General features: G+C 51.3%; 1 protein-coding gene across 1 annotated transcript in view; it reads left to right on the top strand.

Moving 5' to 3' along the window:
- The first annotated feature begins 2465 nt into the window (after nt 1-2465).
- DYNLT2B (dynein light chain Tctex-type 2B) overlaps nt 2466-15454 on the top strand; it is a 30807-nt gene continuing 17818 nt past the window's right edge. The window contains exons 1-2 of the mRNA XM_029055988.2: nt 2466-2623; nt 14190-14323. Of these exons, the coding sequence (XP_028911821.1) occupies nt 2523-2623; nt 14190-14323 (235 nt within the window). The 5' untranslated portion in view covers nt 2466-2522. The remainder of the gene's footprint in view (nt 2624-14189; nt 14324-15454) is intronic.

Here is a 15454-nt window from a genome sequence, read left to right as displayed (position 1 = left end):
TGTGTGCTAGGCAGGGTGGATATAAGTGAATCGGGTTGGACACAGTCCCTGTCCCACATGGGCTCACAGTCTTAATCCCTATTTTACAGATAGCAGCAGCATGGCTCAGTGGAAAGAGCCTGGGCTTCGGAGTCAGAGGTCATGAGTTCGACTCCCGGCTCTGCCGCTTGTCAGCTGAGTGACTGTGGGCAAGTCACTTCACTTCTCTGTGCCTCAGATACCTCATCTGTAAAATTAACTGTGAGCCTCACGTGGGACAACCTGATGACCCTGTATCTACCCCAGCGCTTAGAACAGTGCTGTGCACATAGTAAGCGCTTAACAAATACCGTCATTATTATTATTATTACAGATGAGGTAACTGAGGCACAAAGAAGTGAGGTGATTTGCCCAAGGTCACCCAGCAGACAAGTGGCGGAGCCGGGATTAGAACCCAGGTGTTTCTGACTCCCAGGCTCGGGTTCTCCCCACAAAACCCGCTGCTTCTCAACTCTTGTTGGCGAGAGTTGACCAGAGGGAGGCTTCAAGGCCTGGCTGGCTGGCTCTAACCAAGTGCCATCTGGACAGAGGTTTTATTCTCCACATTTCAGTCATTCAATTCATTCAATAGTATATTGAGTGCTTACTATGTGCAGAGCACTGTACTAAGCGCTTAGACACAAATGTGGCATCCTAAGCTCCCCCACACTGTCCCCTTCTCGTGAAACCGCGACCCCCCCAAGCGAGGCCTATCGAGACTGAGCCCTCCCCTTCCCTCTGCTCCTCCTCCCCTCCCCGCTGCCCCTATTCATTCAATCGTATTTACTGAGCGCTTACCGTGTACAGAGCACTGTACTAAGCGCTTGGAATGGACAATTTGGCGACAGATAGAGACCATCCCTGCCCAACGACGGGCTCACAGTCCCTCCCTCTGCCCTACCCCCTTCCCCTCCCCACAACACTGGCATATATTTGTATCTATTTCTTGCTCTATTTATTTTATTAATGTTGTGCATCTATCTACGGTTCTATTTATCTATTTGGATGCTATTGATGCCTCTCTACTTGCTTTGTTTTGCCGTCTGTCTCCCCCTTCTAGACTGTGAGCCCGTTGTTGGGTAGGGATGGTCTCTGTTGCTGAAATGTACTCTCCCAAGCGCTTAGTACAGTGCTCTGCACACAGTAAGTGCTCAATAAATATGAATGAGTGAACGCAGTGTGGCTTAGTGGAAAGAGCCCGGCCTTGGGAGTCAGAGGTCGTGGGTTCTAATCCCGGCTCCGCCTCTTGTCAGCTGTGTGACCTTGGGCAAGTCACTTAACTTCTCTGGACCTCAGTTCCCTCATCTGTAAAATGGGGATGAAGACTGGGAGCCCCGCGGGGGACAACCTCATTCTCTTGTATCTAACCCAGCGCTTAGAACAGTGCTTGGCACATAGTAAGCGCTTAACAAATATGAATGAATGAATGATAATGATGATCTGCAAGCCCCATGGGGGACAGCCTCATTCCTTTGTATCTACCCCAGCGCTTAGAACAGTGCTTGGCACATAGTAAGTGCTTAACAAATAATAATAATAATAATGTTGGTATTTGTGAAGTGCTTACTATATGAATGCTTACATATGCTTAAGAATGCTTCAGTGCTTACAAATATGAATAAATGAATGCTGCTGCTGATGGTATTTGTTAAGTGCTTACTATGTGGCAAGGACTGTTCTAAGCGCTGGGGGAAATACAAGGTAATCGGGCTGTCCCATGTGGGGCTCACAGTTTTCATCCCCATTTTACAGGGGAGGTCACTGAGGCCCAGAGAAGTGAAGTGACTTGGCCCAGGTCACGCAACAGACAAGTGGCAGGGCCGGGATTAGAACCCACAACTTCTGACTCCCAAGCCTGGGAAAGAAGGAAGGAAGGAAGGAAGGAAGGAAGGAAGGAAGGAAGGAAGGAAGGAAGGAAGGAAGGAAGAATGGATGAATTAATGAATGTAGGAAGAATGAATGGATGAAGGAAGGAAGGAAGAATGAAGAAAGAATGAAGGAAGGATGAATGAATGAAGAATGAATGAAGACTGAATGAGGGAAGAATGGATGAATGAAGAATGAATGACGGAATGAAGGAGGAATGAATGAATGTAGGTAGAATGAATGGATGAAGGAAGGAAGAAGGAAGGAGGAAGGAAGGAAAGAAGGAAGGAAGGAAGGAAGGAAGGAAGGAAGGAAGGAAGGAAGGAAGGAAGGAAGGAAGGAAGGAAGGATGAATGTAGGAAGAATGAATGAAGGAAGGAAGAATGAATGAATGAAGGATGAATGAGTGAACGAATGAATGAATGAATGGCCCCGCCCTCCCCAGGGCCCGGGGGGGGGCGCTGCCAGCCCACACCCCGCGCAGGCGCAGCAGCGGCGTGCCGTGTGTGACGTCAGTGGCGTGCGGCCCCGCGCGCGTGACGTCAGACGCGGCGCGGCGGGGCGCGTCAGCGGGGGGGAGCCGGAAGCGTGGCGGTTCCCTTGGCGACGGTTTCCAGGAGACGCGGCGGCGCGGAGGGATGCTCGGGCCGCCCGCCGCCGAGCTCCAGCGGGAGCAGGACGCCGACGAGGCCGAGCCTTCCCCCAACACTTACATCCTAAGGCCTTTCTTCCAGCACAGGCGGGTACCGGGCCGCGCCGCGGAGAATCCTACCCACAATTGTCCTGCGCCTTAAGCTCCTACTGTCTGCCAAGCGCCGGGCTGAACAAGTTGGGCTGGAGACAGGCAGATCGGGTTCATTCATTCAGTCGTAGTTATTGAGCGCGCACTGTGTGCAGAGCACTGTACGTGGGGCTCCCAGTCCCAATCCGGCCTGTCTGCTTGTTTCGTTGTCCGTCTCCCCCCTTCTAATAATAATAATCATGTTGGGATTTGTTAAGCGCTTACTGTGTGCAGAGCACTGGTCCAAGCGCTGGGGGAGATACAGGGTCATCAGGTCGTCCCACGTGAGGCTCACGGTCTTCATCCCCATTTTACAGATGAAGTAATTTAGGTACAGAGAAGTGAAGTGACTTAATAATGTTGGTATTTGTTAAGCGCTTACTATGTGCCGAGCACTGTTCCAAGCGCTGGGGTAGACACAGGGGAATCAGGTTGTCCCACGTGGGGCTCACAGTCTTCATCCCCATTTTACAGATGAGGTAACTGAGGCACCGAGAAGTGAAGTGACTCGCCCAAAGTCACACAGCTGACAAGTGGTAGAGCCGGGGTTCGAACCCATGACCTCTGACTCCCAAGCCCGGGCTCTTTCCACTGAGCCACGCTGCTTCTCTAATGATAATAATAATAATAATAATAATGTATTTGTTAAGCGCTTACTATGTGCAGAGCACTGTTCTAAGCGCTGGGGGAGATACAGGGTCATCAGGTCGTCCCACGTGAGGCTCACAGTCTTCATCCCCGTTTTACAGATGAAGTAATTTAGGCACAGAGAAGTGAAGTGAGTTGCCCACAGTCACACAACTGACAAGTGGTGGGGTCGGGATTAGAACCCATGATCTCTGACTCCCAAGCCCGGCCTTTTTCCACCGAGCCGCGCTGCTTCTCTGGACTGTGAGCCCATCGTTGGGCAGGGATGGTCTCTATCTGTTGCCGAATCGCACATTCCAAGCGCTTAGTACAGGGCTCTGTGCACAGTAAGCGTTCAGTAAGTATGAATGAATGAATTTTACAGGCCCAGAGGCCCAGAGAAGTCAAGTGGTTGGCCCAAGGTCACACAGCAGACAAGTGGCGGGACGGGGATTAGAACCCGTGAGCTTCTGACTCCCAGGCCGGGCCTCTCTCCACTAGACCACGCTCTTTCTGATCCCAGCTGCATCACTTGTTTGCTGTGTGACCTTGGGCAAGTCACTTCATTTCTCTGTGCCTCGTTACCCTCGTCTGTAAAATAGGGATGAAGACTGTGGGTCCTATGTGGGCGAGGGCTGTCCTGTATCATAATAATAACAATTGTATTTGTTCATTCGTTCAATAGTATTCATTGAGCGCTTACTATGTGCAGAGCACTGTACTAAGCGCTTGGAATGAACAAGTCGGCGACAGATAGAGACGGTCCCTGCCGTTCGACGGGCTGTTAAGTACTTACTAAGCGCTGGGTGGGGGGACGGGAAGAATGCAGGCAAACCGGACCGGATACAGTCCCACGTAGAGCTCACAGGTCTCAATCCCCATTTTACAGATGAGGCAACTGAGGCACAGAGAAGTGACTTGCCCAAGGTCACGGAGCAGACAAGTGGCAGAGCTGGGATTAGAACCCAGGACCCTCTGACTTCTAGGCCCAAGTTCTATCCACTCGGCCATGCTGCTTTTCTATGCCACTGCTTACAACAGTGCCTGGCACAGATTAAGCACTTAACAAACACCACAATTATTATTATTATTATTATTGCTGAGGTCGGAAGGGAAGCCAAGACCTGGAGGGGAAGAGGTTAGAAGTACAGACAAAGTCTAGGCCGTGTGGCTACAGAGTTTGCGAATCAGTAGAGATCCTGAGTCCTGGAAAGGGATCGAGGAAGCGAATGCGGGGAACTTGGTTGTGATTCATTCATTCAATAGTATTTATTGAGCGCTTACTATGTGCAGAGCACCGTACTAAGCGCTTGGAATGGACAAATCGGCAACAGATAGAGACGGTCCCTGCCCTTTGACGGGCTTACGGTCTGATCGGGGGAGACGGGCGGACGAGAACGATGGCAATAAATAGAGTGGAGGGGAAGAACATCTCATTAAAACAGTAGCAAATAAGTAGAATCAGGTGATGTTCGTGGAGTGGTGAAACCTGGCTTGAGGGGACATCAGCTTAGAACAGTCAGGTCAGTGCTTTGCCCAGAGTAGGTCCTCAATAAGTAGCACAGACTGCTTGATGGATTGAGATGGTATTTTTATAACGATCTTTGTTAAGCGCTTAGTATGGGTCAAACACTGTCCTGAGCGCTGGGGTAGATACAAGTTAATCAGGTCAGACGCAGTCCCTAATCTTGGCTCAGTGGAAAGAGCCCGGCTCGGGAGTCAGAGGTCATGGGTTCGACTCCCGGCTCTGCCCCTTGTCAGCTGTGTGACTGTGGGCGAGTCACTTCACTTCTCTGTGCCTCAGTGACCTCATCTGTAAAAAAATGGGGATTAATTGTGAGCCTCACGTGGGACAACCTGATGACCCTGTATCTTCCCCAGCGCTTAGAACAGTGCTCTGCACATAGTAAGCGCTCAACAAACACCAACATTATTAATCTATGTGGGACTCACAGTCCGACTGTTTCTTCGGTATTGAAGAGAGTTTCGAGGGCTAGGCCGTCAGTCGATCGTATTTATTGAGTGCTCGCTGTGTGCAGAGTCCTGTAGTGTGCATTTGGGAGAGTGCGATGAAACAGACACGTTCCCTGCCCACAGCAGGCTTACAGTCTAGAGGGGGAGAGAGACATCAATAAATAAAATTACAAATGTATACGTAAGTGCCGTGGGGCTGGGAGGGAGGATGAATAAAAGGAGCAAGTCAGGGCGACGCAGAAGGGAGCGGGAGAAGGGGAAAGGAGGGGCTTAGTCAGGGAAGGCCTCTTGGAGGAGGTGGGAGAGAGTAATTGTTGAATAGGAAGACGGAGGGCGTGATAGGCCAGCGCTTAGAACAGTGCTTGGCACATAGTGAGCACTTAACAAATACCATCATCATTATTACTATTGTAAGCCAGAGGAACGACGAGGTCGATGGAGAGAGAGGGCTAAGGAGAGAATGATCCCTCAGGGCCGATTTGGCAGGAAACAACTCCTTGCCGAGTTGAGAGAAAGGAGATCCGGTAGTATTTATTGAGCGCTTACTATGTGCAGAGCCCCGTACTAAGCACTTGGAATGTACGATTCAATTAGCTCCTCAAGGAGATGAGCTAAGCCACTAATATTTATCCAACTCACACTGTGGGGGCTCAGTAAAGCAAAGAAACAGCCGACAGTAGAATGAAGCAACATCTGGTGGCCTCGTGGGATTATTCGGGCATCTTTTCTCTTTTTAATGGTATTGGTTAAGCTCCTGCTCTATGTCAGACACTGCTCTAAGCTCTGGGATCGAGTCGAGTTCATTTATTCATTCAGTCGTATTTATTGAGGACTTACTAAGCAGCGTACTGAGCGTTGGGGGAAGTACAATAATAAATAGCGACAGTCCTTGCCCACGAAGAGCTCACAGTCTAGAGGAGAGGAGATAGACATCAGTACACGTAAATCACATTACAGATGTGTACGTAGGTGCTTTGGGGTTGGGAGTGGGGAAGAGCAAAAGGGTAAATAAAATGACAGATTCATTCAATAGTATTTATTGAGCACTTACTATGTGCAGAGCACTGTACTAAGCGCTCGGAATGGACACATCGGTAACAGATAGAGACGGTCCCTGCCGTTTGACGGGCTCACGGTCTAATCGGGGGAGACGGGCAGACGAGAACGATGGCGATAAATAGAATCGAGGGGAAGAACGTCTCATTAAAACAATAGCAAATAGATAGAATCAAGGCGATGTACATTTCACTGACAAAATAAATAGGGTGATGAACAGATCTGTACCTAAGTGCTGTGGGGCTGTGAGAGAGCAAAGGGAGCAAGTCAGGTGACGCAGAAGGGAGTGGGAGATGAAGAAAAGTGGGGCTTAGGAAGAGATGTGCCTTCGATAAAGCTCTGAAGGGGGGGAGAGTAACCGTCCCTCCGATTTGAGGAGGGAGGGCGTTCCGGGCCTGCGGCGGGACGCGGGCTAGGGGTCGGTGGCGAGACAGGCGAGATGGAGGCCCAGTGAGAAGGATGGCACTAGAGGAGCCAAGTGTGAGGGCTGGGTTGTAGAAGGAGAGAAGCGAGGTGAGGTGGGAGGGGGCAAGGCGGTGGACGGCTTTAAAACCAGCGGAGAGGAGTTTTCGCTTGTTATGGAGATGGATGGGAGTTTTTTGAGGAGCGGGGTGACGGGCCCAGAACGTTTTTGTGGAAAAAACGATCCGGACAGCAGAGTGAAGTGTGGACCGGAGCGGGGAGAGGCAGGAGGCTGGGAGGTCGGCGAGGAGGCGGATGCGGTCATCCGGGCGGGAGAGGGTCACTGATTGTATTAACGTGGTACAATATGGATGCGGAGGAAAGGTCGGATTTTAGTGATGTTGGGAAGGTGGGATGGACAGGATTTGGTGACGGATTGAACGTGGAGGTTGAATTCATTCATTCAATAGTATTTACTGAGCGCTTACTCTGTGCAGAGCACCGTACTAAGCGCTTGGAATGTACAGATCGGCAACAGAGAATCAGAGAAAGGAGTCTAGAATAACGTCAAGGTTTCGGGCTTGTGAGACGGGAAGGATGGTGGTGCCGTCTACAGTGATGGGAAAGTAGGAGGAGGACAGGGTTTGGGTGGGAAGATGAGGAGTTCTGTTTTGGACTCGTTAGGTTTAGGTTTGTGGGAGGACAGCCAACTAGAGATGGCTTGGAGACACTGGAGAGAGGGAGAGAGATCGGGGCTGGAGATGTAGATTTGGGAAGCATCCGCATAGAGGTGGTAGGTGAAGCCGTGGGAGCGAGTGAGTTCTTCAAGGGAGTGGGTGGAGATGGAGAATAGAAGGGGACCCAGAACTGAACCCTGAGGGACCCCCACAGTTCGGGGGTGGGAGGCGGAGGAGGAGCCCGCGAAGGAGACTGAGATTTGAACGACCAGAGAGATAAAAGGGAAACCAGGAGAGGACGGAGTCCGTGAAGCCAAGGTCGGATAATGTTTCCAGGAGAAGGGGGTGGGCCGCGGTGTCCGAGGCAGATGAGAGGTCGAGGAGGATTAGGATGGAGTAGAGGCCGTTGGATTTGGCAAGCAGGAGATCATCGGTGACCTTTGCGAGGTCGGTTTCTGTGGAGTGAATCAGGAGTGAGTTAGTTAGTTTGGACATAATCCCTGGCCCGCCTGGGGCTAACAGTCGAAGTGGGAGGGAGGACGGGAGAACTGAAGCACAGAGAAGCTGAACGACTTGCCCAGGGTCACCCAGCAGGCAATTGGAAGGGAGCTGGGATCAGAACCCAGGTCCTTTGACTCTTTCCACTAGGCCGTGCTGCTTCTCAGAACTGTTTTTTTCACCTCCAATGTGCATTCAGTTCCCGAACACGTAGATCTCCTTGTGCACCAGTTTCACCCTCCACCAGTGCTTTGTACACAGTAAGCGCTCGATAGATACGATGGAATGAATAAATCAATCAGTGGTATTTATTGAGTGCTTACTCTACGTGGAGCACTGTACTCGGGGCTTGGGAGGGTACGACGGAATCAGCAGACACAGTCCCTGCCCGTAACGAGCTAACAGTAAAAAAGATTGAAAGAAAGAAAATTTGCTCCCCTATTTAGAAGGCAAGGAGGAAGAGGAAGAAGAGTCAAAGAGGTGGGGAAGAAGTCGCCAGTAATGGGTGAAATGACTAGAGGGATCTTAGGAGCAACCGGAAGGCATTTTGAGCTGATTGATATTATTAGTAGTAGTATTATTGCTAATTATAATAATAATTCTGGTATTTATTAAGTGTTTACCATGTGACAGCCACTGTACTCAGCTAAGGTAGATACAAGATAATCGGGTCGGACACAATCCCTGTCCCACCCAGGGTTCCCAATCTCAATTCCCATTTCACAGATGAGGTAACTGAGGCGCAGAGAAGTTAAGAGACTTGCCCGAGGTCATACAGCAGACAAGTGGTAGAACCGGGATCAGAACTCAGGTCCTTCTGACTCCCGGCTCCGTTCTCCGTCCACTGGGGTATCGGATTCAGCTCGGTTGCCTTGGGCGATTAGGGAATGGAATGTTATTCGGCGAAGCTACGTTGCGTTCTACGGAGACGTGTGTCAAGGGCCCACAGAGATTTGGGGATGTGGAAATCAGGAAACGTTTGGTGTCATGGTCGTCCATTTAACCGTAGTTCCTCCAGGACTCACGCGCTTTGAGAATTTAATCAGGTGCCTCAAGGCCTGCTTTCTCCCAGCCCTTGGCATTGCCCTACAGGGCTTCCCTGCCCCCATTCTGAGCCCTTCACTTATTTAGTCCTCTTCATTTAATAGCATTTATAGCCATAATTATCTTTCCTTGAATAATCGTAGATGAACCTCGTCCTCAGTGGCGTCTGCTTCGAATGCAGGGGAATGTGGGCACTCTCCCATCTTCCCAGCAGTATCTCGAGAGATTTTCTGCCCTCTCTCAGAATCCACCCCCTCCACCCGTGCATCCCACCCCATCCCTGCGCACCTTATCAGAAACACTTGCCCCTTCCCCGCCAGCCATCTTCAAGCCTTCGCTCTCCAGTGGCTTCTGCCCCACGGCTTTGAAACACGCTCGTGTCTCCCCTATCCTAAAAAGACCCTCTCTCCCCCACGGACCCCGCCATTTGTCGCCCCATCTCCCTCCCACCATTCCTCTCCAAACTCCCTGAGCGAGTTGTCCACCCCCGCTGTCTCAGGCTCCTCGCCTCCACTTCTCTCCTCGAACCCTCCCACCTGGCTTCCGTCCCCTTCACCGAAGGGTCACAGATGATCTCCTCCTCGCCGGATCCGACAGTCTCTACTCCATCCTAATCTTCCTCGACCCCTCAGCTGCCTTGGACCCCGTCGACCACCCCCTGCTCCGGGAAACGTTACCCGACCTCGGCTTTACTGACACTGTCCTCGTTCTCCTCTGTCACTGTGCCCGCTCCTTCTCAATCTCTTTCGCGGGCTTCCCCTCCGCCTCCCACCCTCTGAGTGTGGGGGTCCCCTTCTGTTCTCCATCTCCACCCACTCCCACGGAGAACTCACCGGATCTCAGGACTTCCACCTCTCCGTGGATGGTTCTCTGCCCTGATCTCTCCCTCTCTGCAGTCTCGCATTTCCTCCTGCCTTCAGGACATCTGTACGTGGGTGTCCGGCTGTCACCTCAAACCGCACGGGTCCAAAACGGAACTCCTCATCTTCCCACCCGAACCCCGTCTGCCTCCCGCCTTTCCCGTCGCCGTCGACGGCAGCGTCATCCTCCCCGTCTCACAGGCCCGTGACGGCGGCGTCATCCTCGACTCCGCTCTCTCTTTCCCCCCACGTGTTCGGTCTGTCACCGAATCCCGTCGGTTCGTCCGTCACAACATCGCTACAAGCTGTCCTTTCCTCTCCGGCCAAACTGCGACCACGTAAATCCCAGCGCTCCTCCTCTCCCGCCTCGATTACTCTATCAGCCTCCTTGCCGACGTCCCTGCCTCCTGTCTCTCCCCGCCCCGGTCCGTACGTCACCCTGCTGCCCCGGTCATTTTTCTCCAGAAACATTCAGGCCGTGCCTCCCCGCTCCTCAAGGACCTCCAGGGGCTGCCCGTCCACCTCCACGTCAAACAGAAACTCCTCGCCGTTGGCTTTCAAGCGGTCCATCACCTTGTCCCCTCCTACCTCACCTCGTTACTCTCCTACTCCAACCCAGCCCGCACACTTCACCTCTCTAATGCCATCCCGCTCACTGTAGCTCAGTCCCGTCCATCTCGCCGCCGACCTCTCGTCCACGTCTGCCTCTGGTCCTTTCTCGTTTGCCGCGGACGATTACTCTCCCCCTTTTAGAGCCTGCCTGAAGGCCCATCTCTTCCAAGAGGCCTTCCCCGATTAAGCCCTCGCTTCCTCTTTTCCCACGCCCTTCTGCACTGGCTTGGCCTGACCCACTCCCCCCGCCACAGCTCCGCAGCGCTTATGTACATATCCGTAATTTATTTCTATTAATATCTGTGTCCCCCCCCTCTAGACTCCTTGTGGGCAGGGAATGTGTCTGTGGTATGGTCACGTTTTAGTCTCCCAACTGCTCAGTACAGGGCCCGGCGCTCAGTAAGCGCTCAATAAATATGATCGATTGGTTGACCGCTGTAGATGACTCCCAGGCTTGGGGATCGGAGGTCCCGGGTTCTATTCCCACCTCCACCACTCATCGGCTGCGTGACTTTGGGTAAGTCACTTAACTTCTCTGTACCTCAGTGACCTCATCTGTAAAATGGGGATTAAGACTGAGCACCACGTGGGACAACCTGATTACTCTGTATCTCCCCCAGCGCTTAGAACAGTGCTCGGTACAGAGTAAGTGCTTAAAAGGCACCAACATTATTATTCACCTATAATTAATGAATATTATCATTTCATAGTATGCGAAGGCACCAATCCGTCAACCAAGGGTATTTATTGAGCGCTTACTATGTGCAAAGCACCGGGTGGTGAAGATCACCTCTGAGTGTATGCGTGCCTGAAAAGACCACTGTGAGACCCCCAAGGATGTCCCTTGTGTTCGTATACTTCGGGTTTGCAGCTCCTGGCCCTGTTTTCTCTTTTTTTCTCTCTTCTTTTATGGTGTTTGTTAAAAGTATTTATTGTGTGCCAGCCACTGTTCTAAGCGCTGGGGTAGATACAGGCTAATTTATTCATTCATTCATTCATTATCGAGCGCTCACTTAGTGCTGAGCACTGTACTAAGCACTTGGAAAGTACTATTTGGCAACAGATAGAGACAATCCCTACCTAACAGTGGGCTCACAGTCTAGAAGGGGGAGACGGAACAGCAAAACAAAACGAGTAGACAGGCGTCGATAGCATCCAGATAAATAGGATTATAGATATGCAATATACACATCAATAGTAAAATAGAATAAAATAGAATAAATTAATAAATAGGATAATAAAACTGTAGAAATCTACACAAGTGCTGTGGGGCGGGGAAGGGGGTAGAGCGGAGGGAGGGAGAAGGGGTGATGGGGAGGGGAGGAGGAGCGGAGGGAAAGGGGGGGCTCAGTCCGGGAAGGCCTCCTGGAGGAGGGGAGCTCTCGGTAGGGCTCTGAAGGGGGGGAAGAGAGCCAGTTCGGCGGAGGTGAGGAGGGAGGGCGTCCCGGGACCGCGGGAGGATGCGGCCCGGGGGTCGACGGCGGGACGGGCGCGAACGGGGGACGGCGAGGAGGCGGGCGGCGGAGGAGCGGAGCGTGCGGGGTGGGCGGTGGAAAGAGACGAGGGAGGAGAGGTAGGAGGGGGCGAGGAGATGGACGGCCTTGAAGCCCAAAGTGAGGAGTTTTTGTTTCATGCTCAGGTCGATAGGCAACCACTGGAGGTTTTTGAGGAGGGGAATCACATGCCTAGAGCCTTTCTGCGGGAAGATGATCCGGGCAGCGGAATGAAGAATAGACTGGAGCGGGGAGGGACCCGGGTTCTAAACCTGGCTCTGCCCCTTGTCTTCTGGGTGACCTTGGACTAGTCACTTGACTCTCTCTGCCTCAGTTCTCTCATCTGTAAAATGGGGATTAAGACCGTGAGGGCTCTGTGGGACAGGAACTGTTTCCCACCCGATTATCTTTTATATCTACCCCCAGTGCTTAGAACAGGGCCTGGCACAAAGTAAGCACCTAACAAATACCGAAAAAACCCCCACCCCAAATTGACTCTCAGCTACGATCGGCCATGCAGCGTGGTCTGAAGCTCTGTTTTACGGTGTCCATTCAGTGACACAGAGGCAACATCTGTGGGAATTCTTTTCGGCAGCTGGACCTTGTGAATTCAAACACAGTGTCAGAAAAATGCCATGAAGCATGAGCTTTTCCGGGCCACTGATGCCTTGTTTCCTTGTAATGTGTGTGCGCGCGCACGTGTTTGTTTCTCCCAGGGTGAAAAAAGTATCGTTAGGTTCTCATAATTTGGTACAGTTTGGTATCCTCTGGAGGATTTAGTGTTGCAGAGCTTCAGAACGCCCTGTCAGGAGTTCTAATTCAGGCGCCATCCTTCGTCCGCTGGTTGACCTTGTTCAGGTCACTTCCCTTCTCAGTGCCTCAGTTCCCTGATCCGTAAAAAGGGGATCGAGACCGTGAGCCTCATGGGGGACGGGGACCGTATTCAATCCGATTAGCTTATGTCTTATGCCAGATCATAGTTTAATGCCTGGAAAGTGTCAGCTGGTTCTGTTGTTCTCTCCCAAGCACTTGGAACAGTGCTCTGCACATAGTGATTGCACAATAAATACCACCGATCGATTGATTAGCACATAGTAAGCGCTCCACAGTACTATTAAAAATAGAGAAGCAGTGTGGCTCAGTGGAAAGAGCCCGGGCTTTGGAGTCAGAGGTCGTGGGTTCGAATCCCGGCTCTGCCACTTGTCAGCTGGGTGACTGTGGGCGAGCCGCTTAACTTCTCCGTGCCTCGGTTCCCTCATCTGTAAAATGGGGATTACCCATAAGACTGGGAGCCCCACGTGGGACAACCTGATTCCCCTGTGTCTACCCCAGCGCTTAGAACAGTGTTCTGCACATAGAAAGCGCTTAACAAAAACCAACATTATTATTATTATTAAATAATAAACTTCAGTTTCGTGTTTTGGAGTAAGCGGAGTATGTAAACTGAAATCGTCGCGTCATTTCTCTGCTGGAAACGGCAGTGGAGGACATTTTATCAAGACATACTGCTGTTATTATTAGTAATAATTATTGTATTTATGGAGCCCTTACTGTGTGCAAAGCACTGTACTAAGTGCTTGGGAGAGTTCACTACAACATCAGACACATTCCCTGCCCACAGTGCGCTCACAGTCCAGGGGGTCATAGTAAGGTGCTAAAAGCATCTTCATTTTGGTTTCGCTGAATACAGTGGAGGTGAAAGATTCTAGAGCCACCGATGATGATGACGGTATCTGTTAAGCGCTTACTGTGGGCGAAGCACTGTTCCACTGCTCTGTCATTTGAGAGAAATCTTTTATCTAGTCTGAAAGAAGCCTAACTCAGGTAAGCAGCTGTGTGAAGTTACCCCTCCCTGGACCCCGAACACCTGTTGCAAGGGATCATTTTTTGGAGAGAGGAGCAGAACCGCTGGGGTACTGGGTGCCCCGCGTGGGACGCGGATTGCGTCCATCCCGATTAGCTTGAATCTCTCCCGGCGCTCGGTACAGTGCCTGGCACATAGTGAGCGCTCAATCCACCAGTCGTATTCATCGAGCGCTTGCTGTGTGCAGAGCACCGTCCGGCGTGCTTGGGTGAATGCAGTATAACGGAGATGGTAGCCACATTCCCTGCCCGAAACGAGCCATTCCGTCAAAATAAAAATTAGTCAAAGGCAACCAGAAGAAGTGCAAATAAGGTAACCGTGCGATAGCAACGGAGCGAAGGGAGGGGAGGCAGAGATCATAGGATCCTCGCTCAGATGTTCTGAAATGACGGTGTGTGTTTTCGCTGTTTCATTTAGGTTCAGGCCTTCGATCGTGAAAGGATGCATCCACACAATACTCAAGGAGGAACTGGCGACGGCTCAGTACGTTCCAGAGAAAATTCCCCGTCTCACGAAGGCTTTGTCAGAGACTATTAAAGATAAACTGAAAGGTAGAGATTTGTTCCAGAGGACTTGTTTTTCTCCTTCCTGGTTTCATCTTTACTCTCGGCCCTTTCCAATTTAATTAAGTTGCAGCTAAAGCTGGGTTTTTTTTTTTCTGTATTTGTTCAGCGCTTACTGTATGTCGAACACTGTTCTAAGCCCTAGGTTAGTTACGAGTTTATCAAGTTGGACACGGTCCCTGTCCGCCATGAGGCTCATAGTCTAAGTTGGACGGAGGAGGATTCGATCCCCCTTCTACAGATGAGAGAACTGAGGCGCAGAGAAATGAGGTGACTTGCCCACGGTCACACAGCAGACAGGGGATAGAGCTGGGATTAGAACCCAGGTCCTCTGACTCCCAGACCTGTGCTCTTTCCCATAGACCACGCTGCTTCTCCGTTTCATCACCCACCTCACCTGTCTAGCCTCCTACAGAGTCATTTCTGCGTCCTTTAATGAAAGGGATCGGGAAGATGCTCTCGTAAACGATCCCGCTCTTCAATTTGGTGAGCCTGGTGTGGGACAGGGACTGGGTCCAACCTGATTTTCTGGTATAATTTTAATATTGTGGTATTTACTCTGTGCCAAGCACTGTCCTAGGCTCTGGGGCAGATTCAGGATAATCAGGTCAGAGTATCTTCTCCAAGGCTCGGTACAGTGCTTACACATACAAAATGCTTAACAAATATCACATACACACACACACACACACACAGATTGTTGCTGAGCCCCTCAAGGGAGGGCAGTCTTTTTTTTTTTCTGGTTTATGGGAAGCGCTTACTATGTGCCAGGCACTGTACGCAGCGTTGGGGGAGATGTGAACTGATCACGTCCATGTCCCCATTGTACGGACGCGATCAATGAGGCAGAGAGAAGCGAAGTGACCGGCCCACGGTCACAAAGCAGACAGGTGACGAGTCCTGGGTCCTTCTGAGTCCCAGGCCTGTGCCCTTTCCACTAGGCCGTGCTGCTTCTCACTTTGTCACTCTAGAATTGTGACTCTAGGATGGGGGACGGGCCTTTCTGCCTTCCCAAACGGACATCTGTCTTCGAGGTCACTGAGAGAAGGATCTGGGGTCATAGGAGAGGACTCTCAACTCCTGCTCTTTTGTAGTTCTGAAGTCACAGGGGATCCAGTT

The sequence above is a fragment of the Ornithorhynchus anatinus genome, chromosome 1, assembly GCF_004115215.2.
Source record: "Ornithorhynchus anatinus isolate Pmale09 chromosome 1, mOrnAna1.pri.v4, whole genome shotgun sequence".
NCBI lineage: Eukaryota > Metazoa > Chordata > Mammalia > Monotremata > Ornithorhynchidae > Ornithorhynchus > Ornithorhynchus anatinus.
Note: the sequence above shows the minus strand (reverse complement) of the source record. Positions and strands in the feature narration are given on the sequence as shown.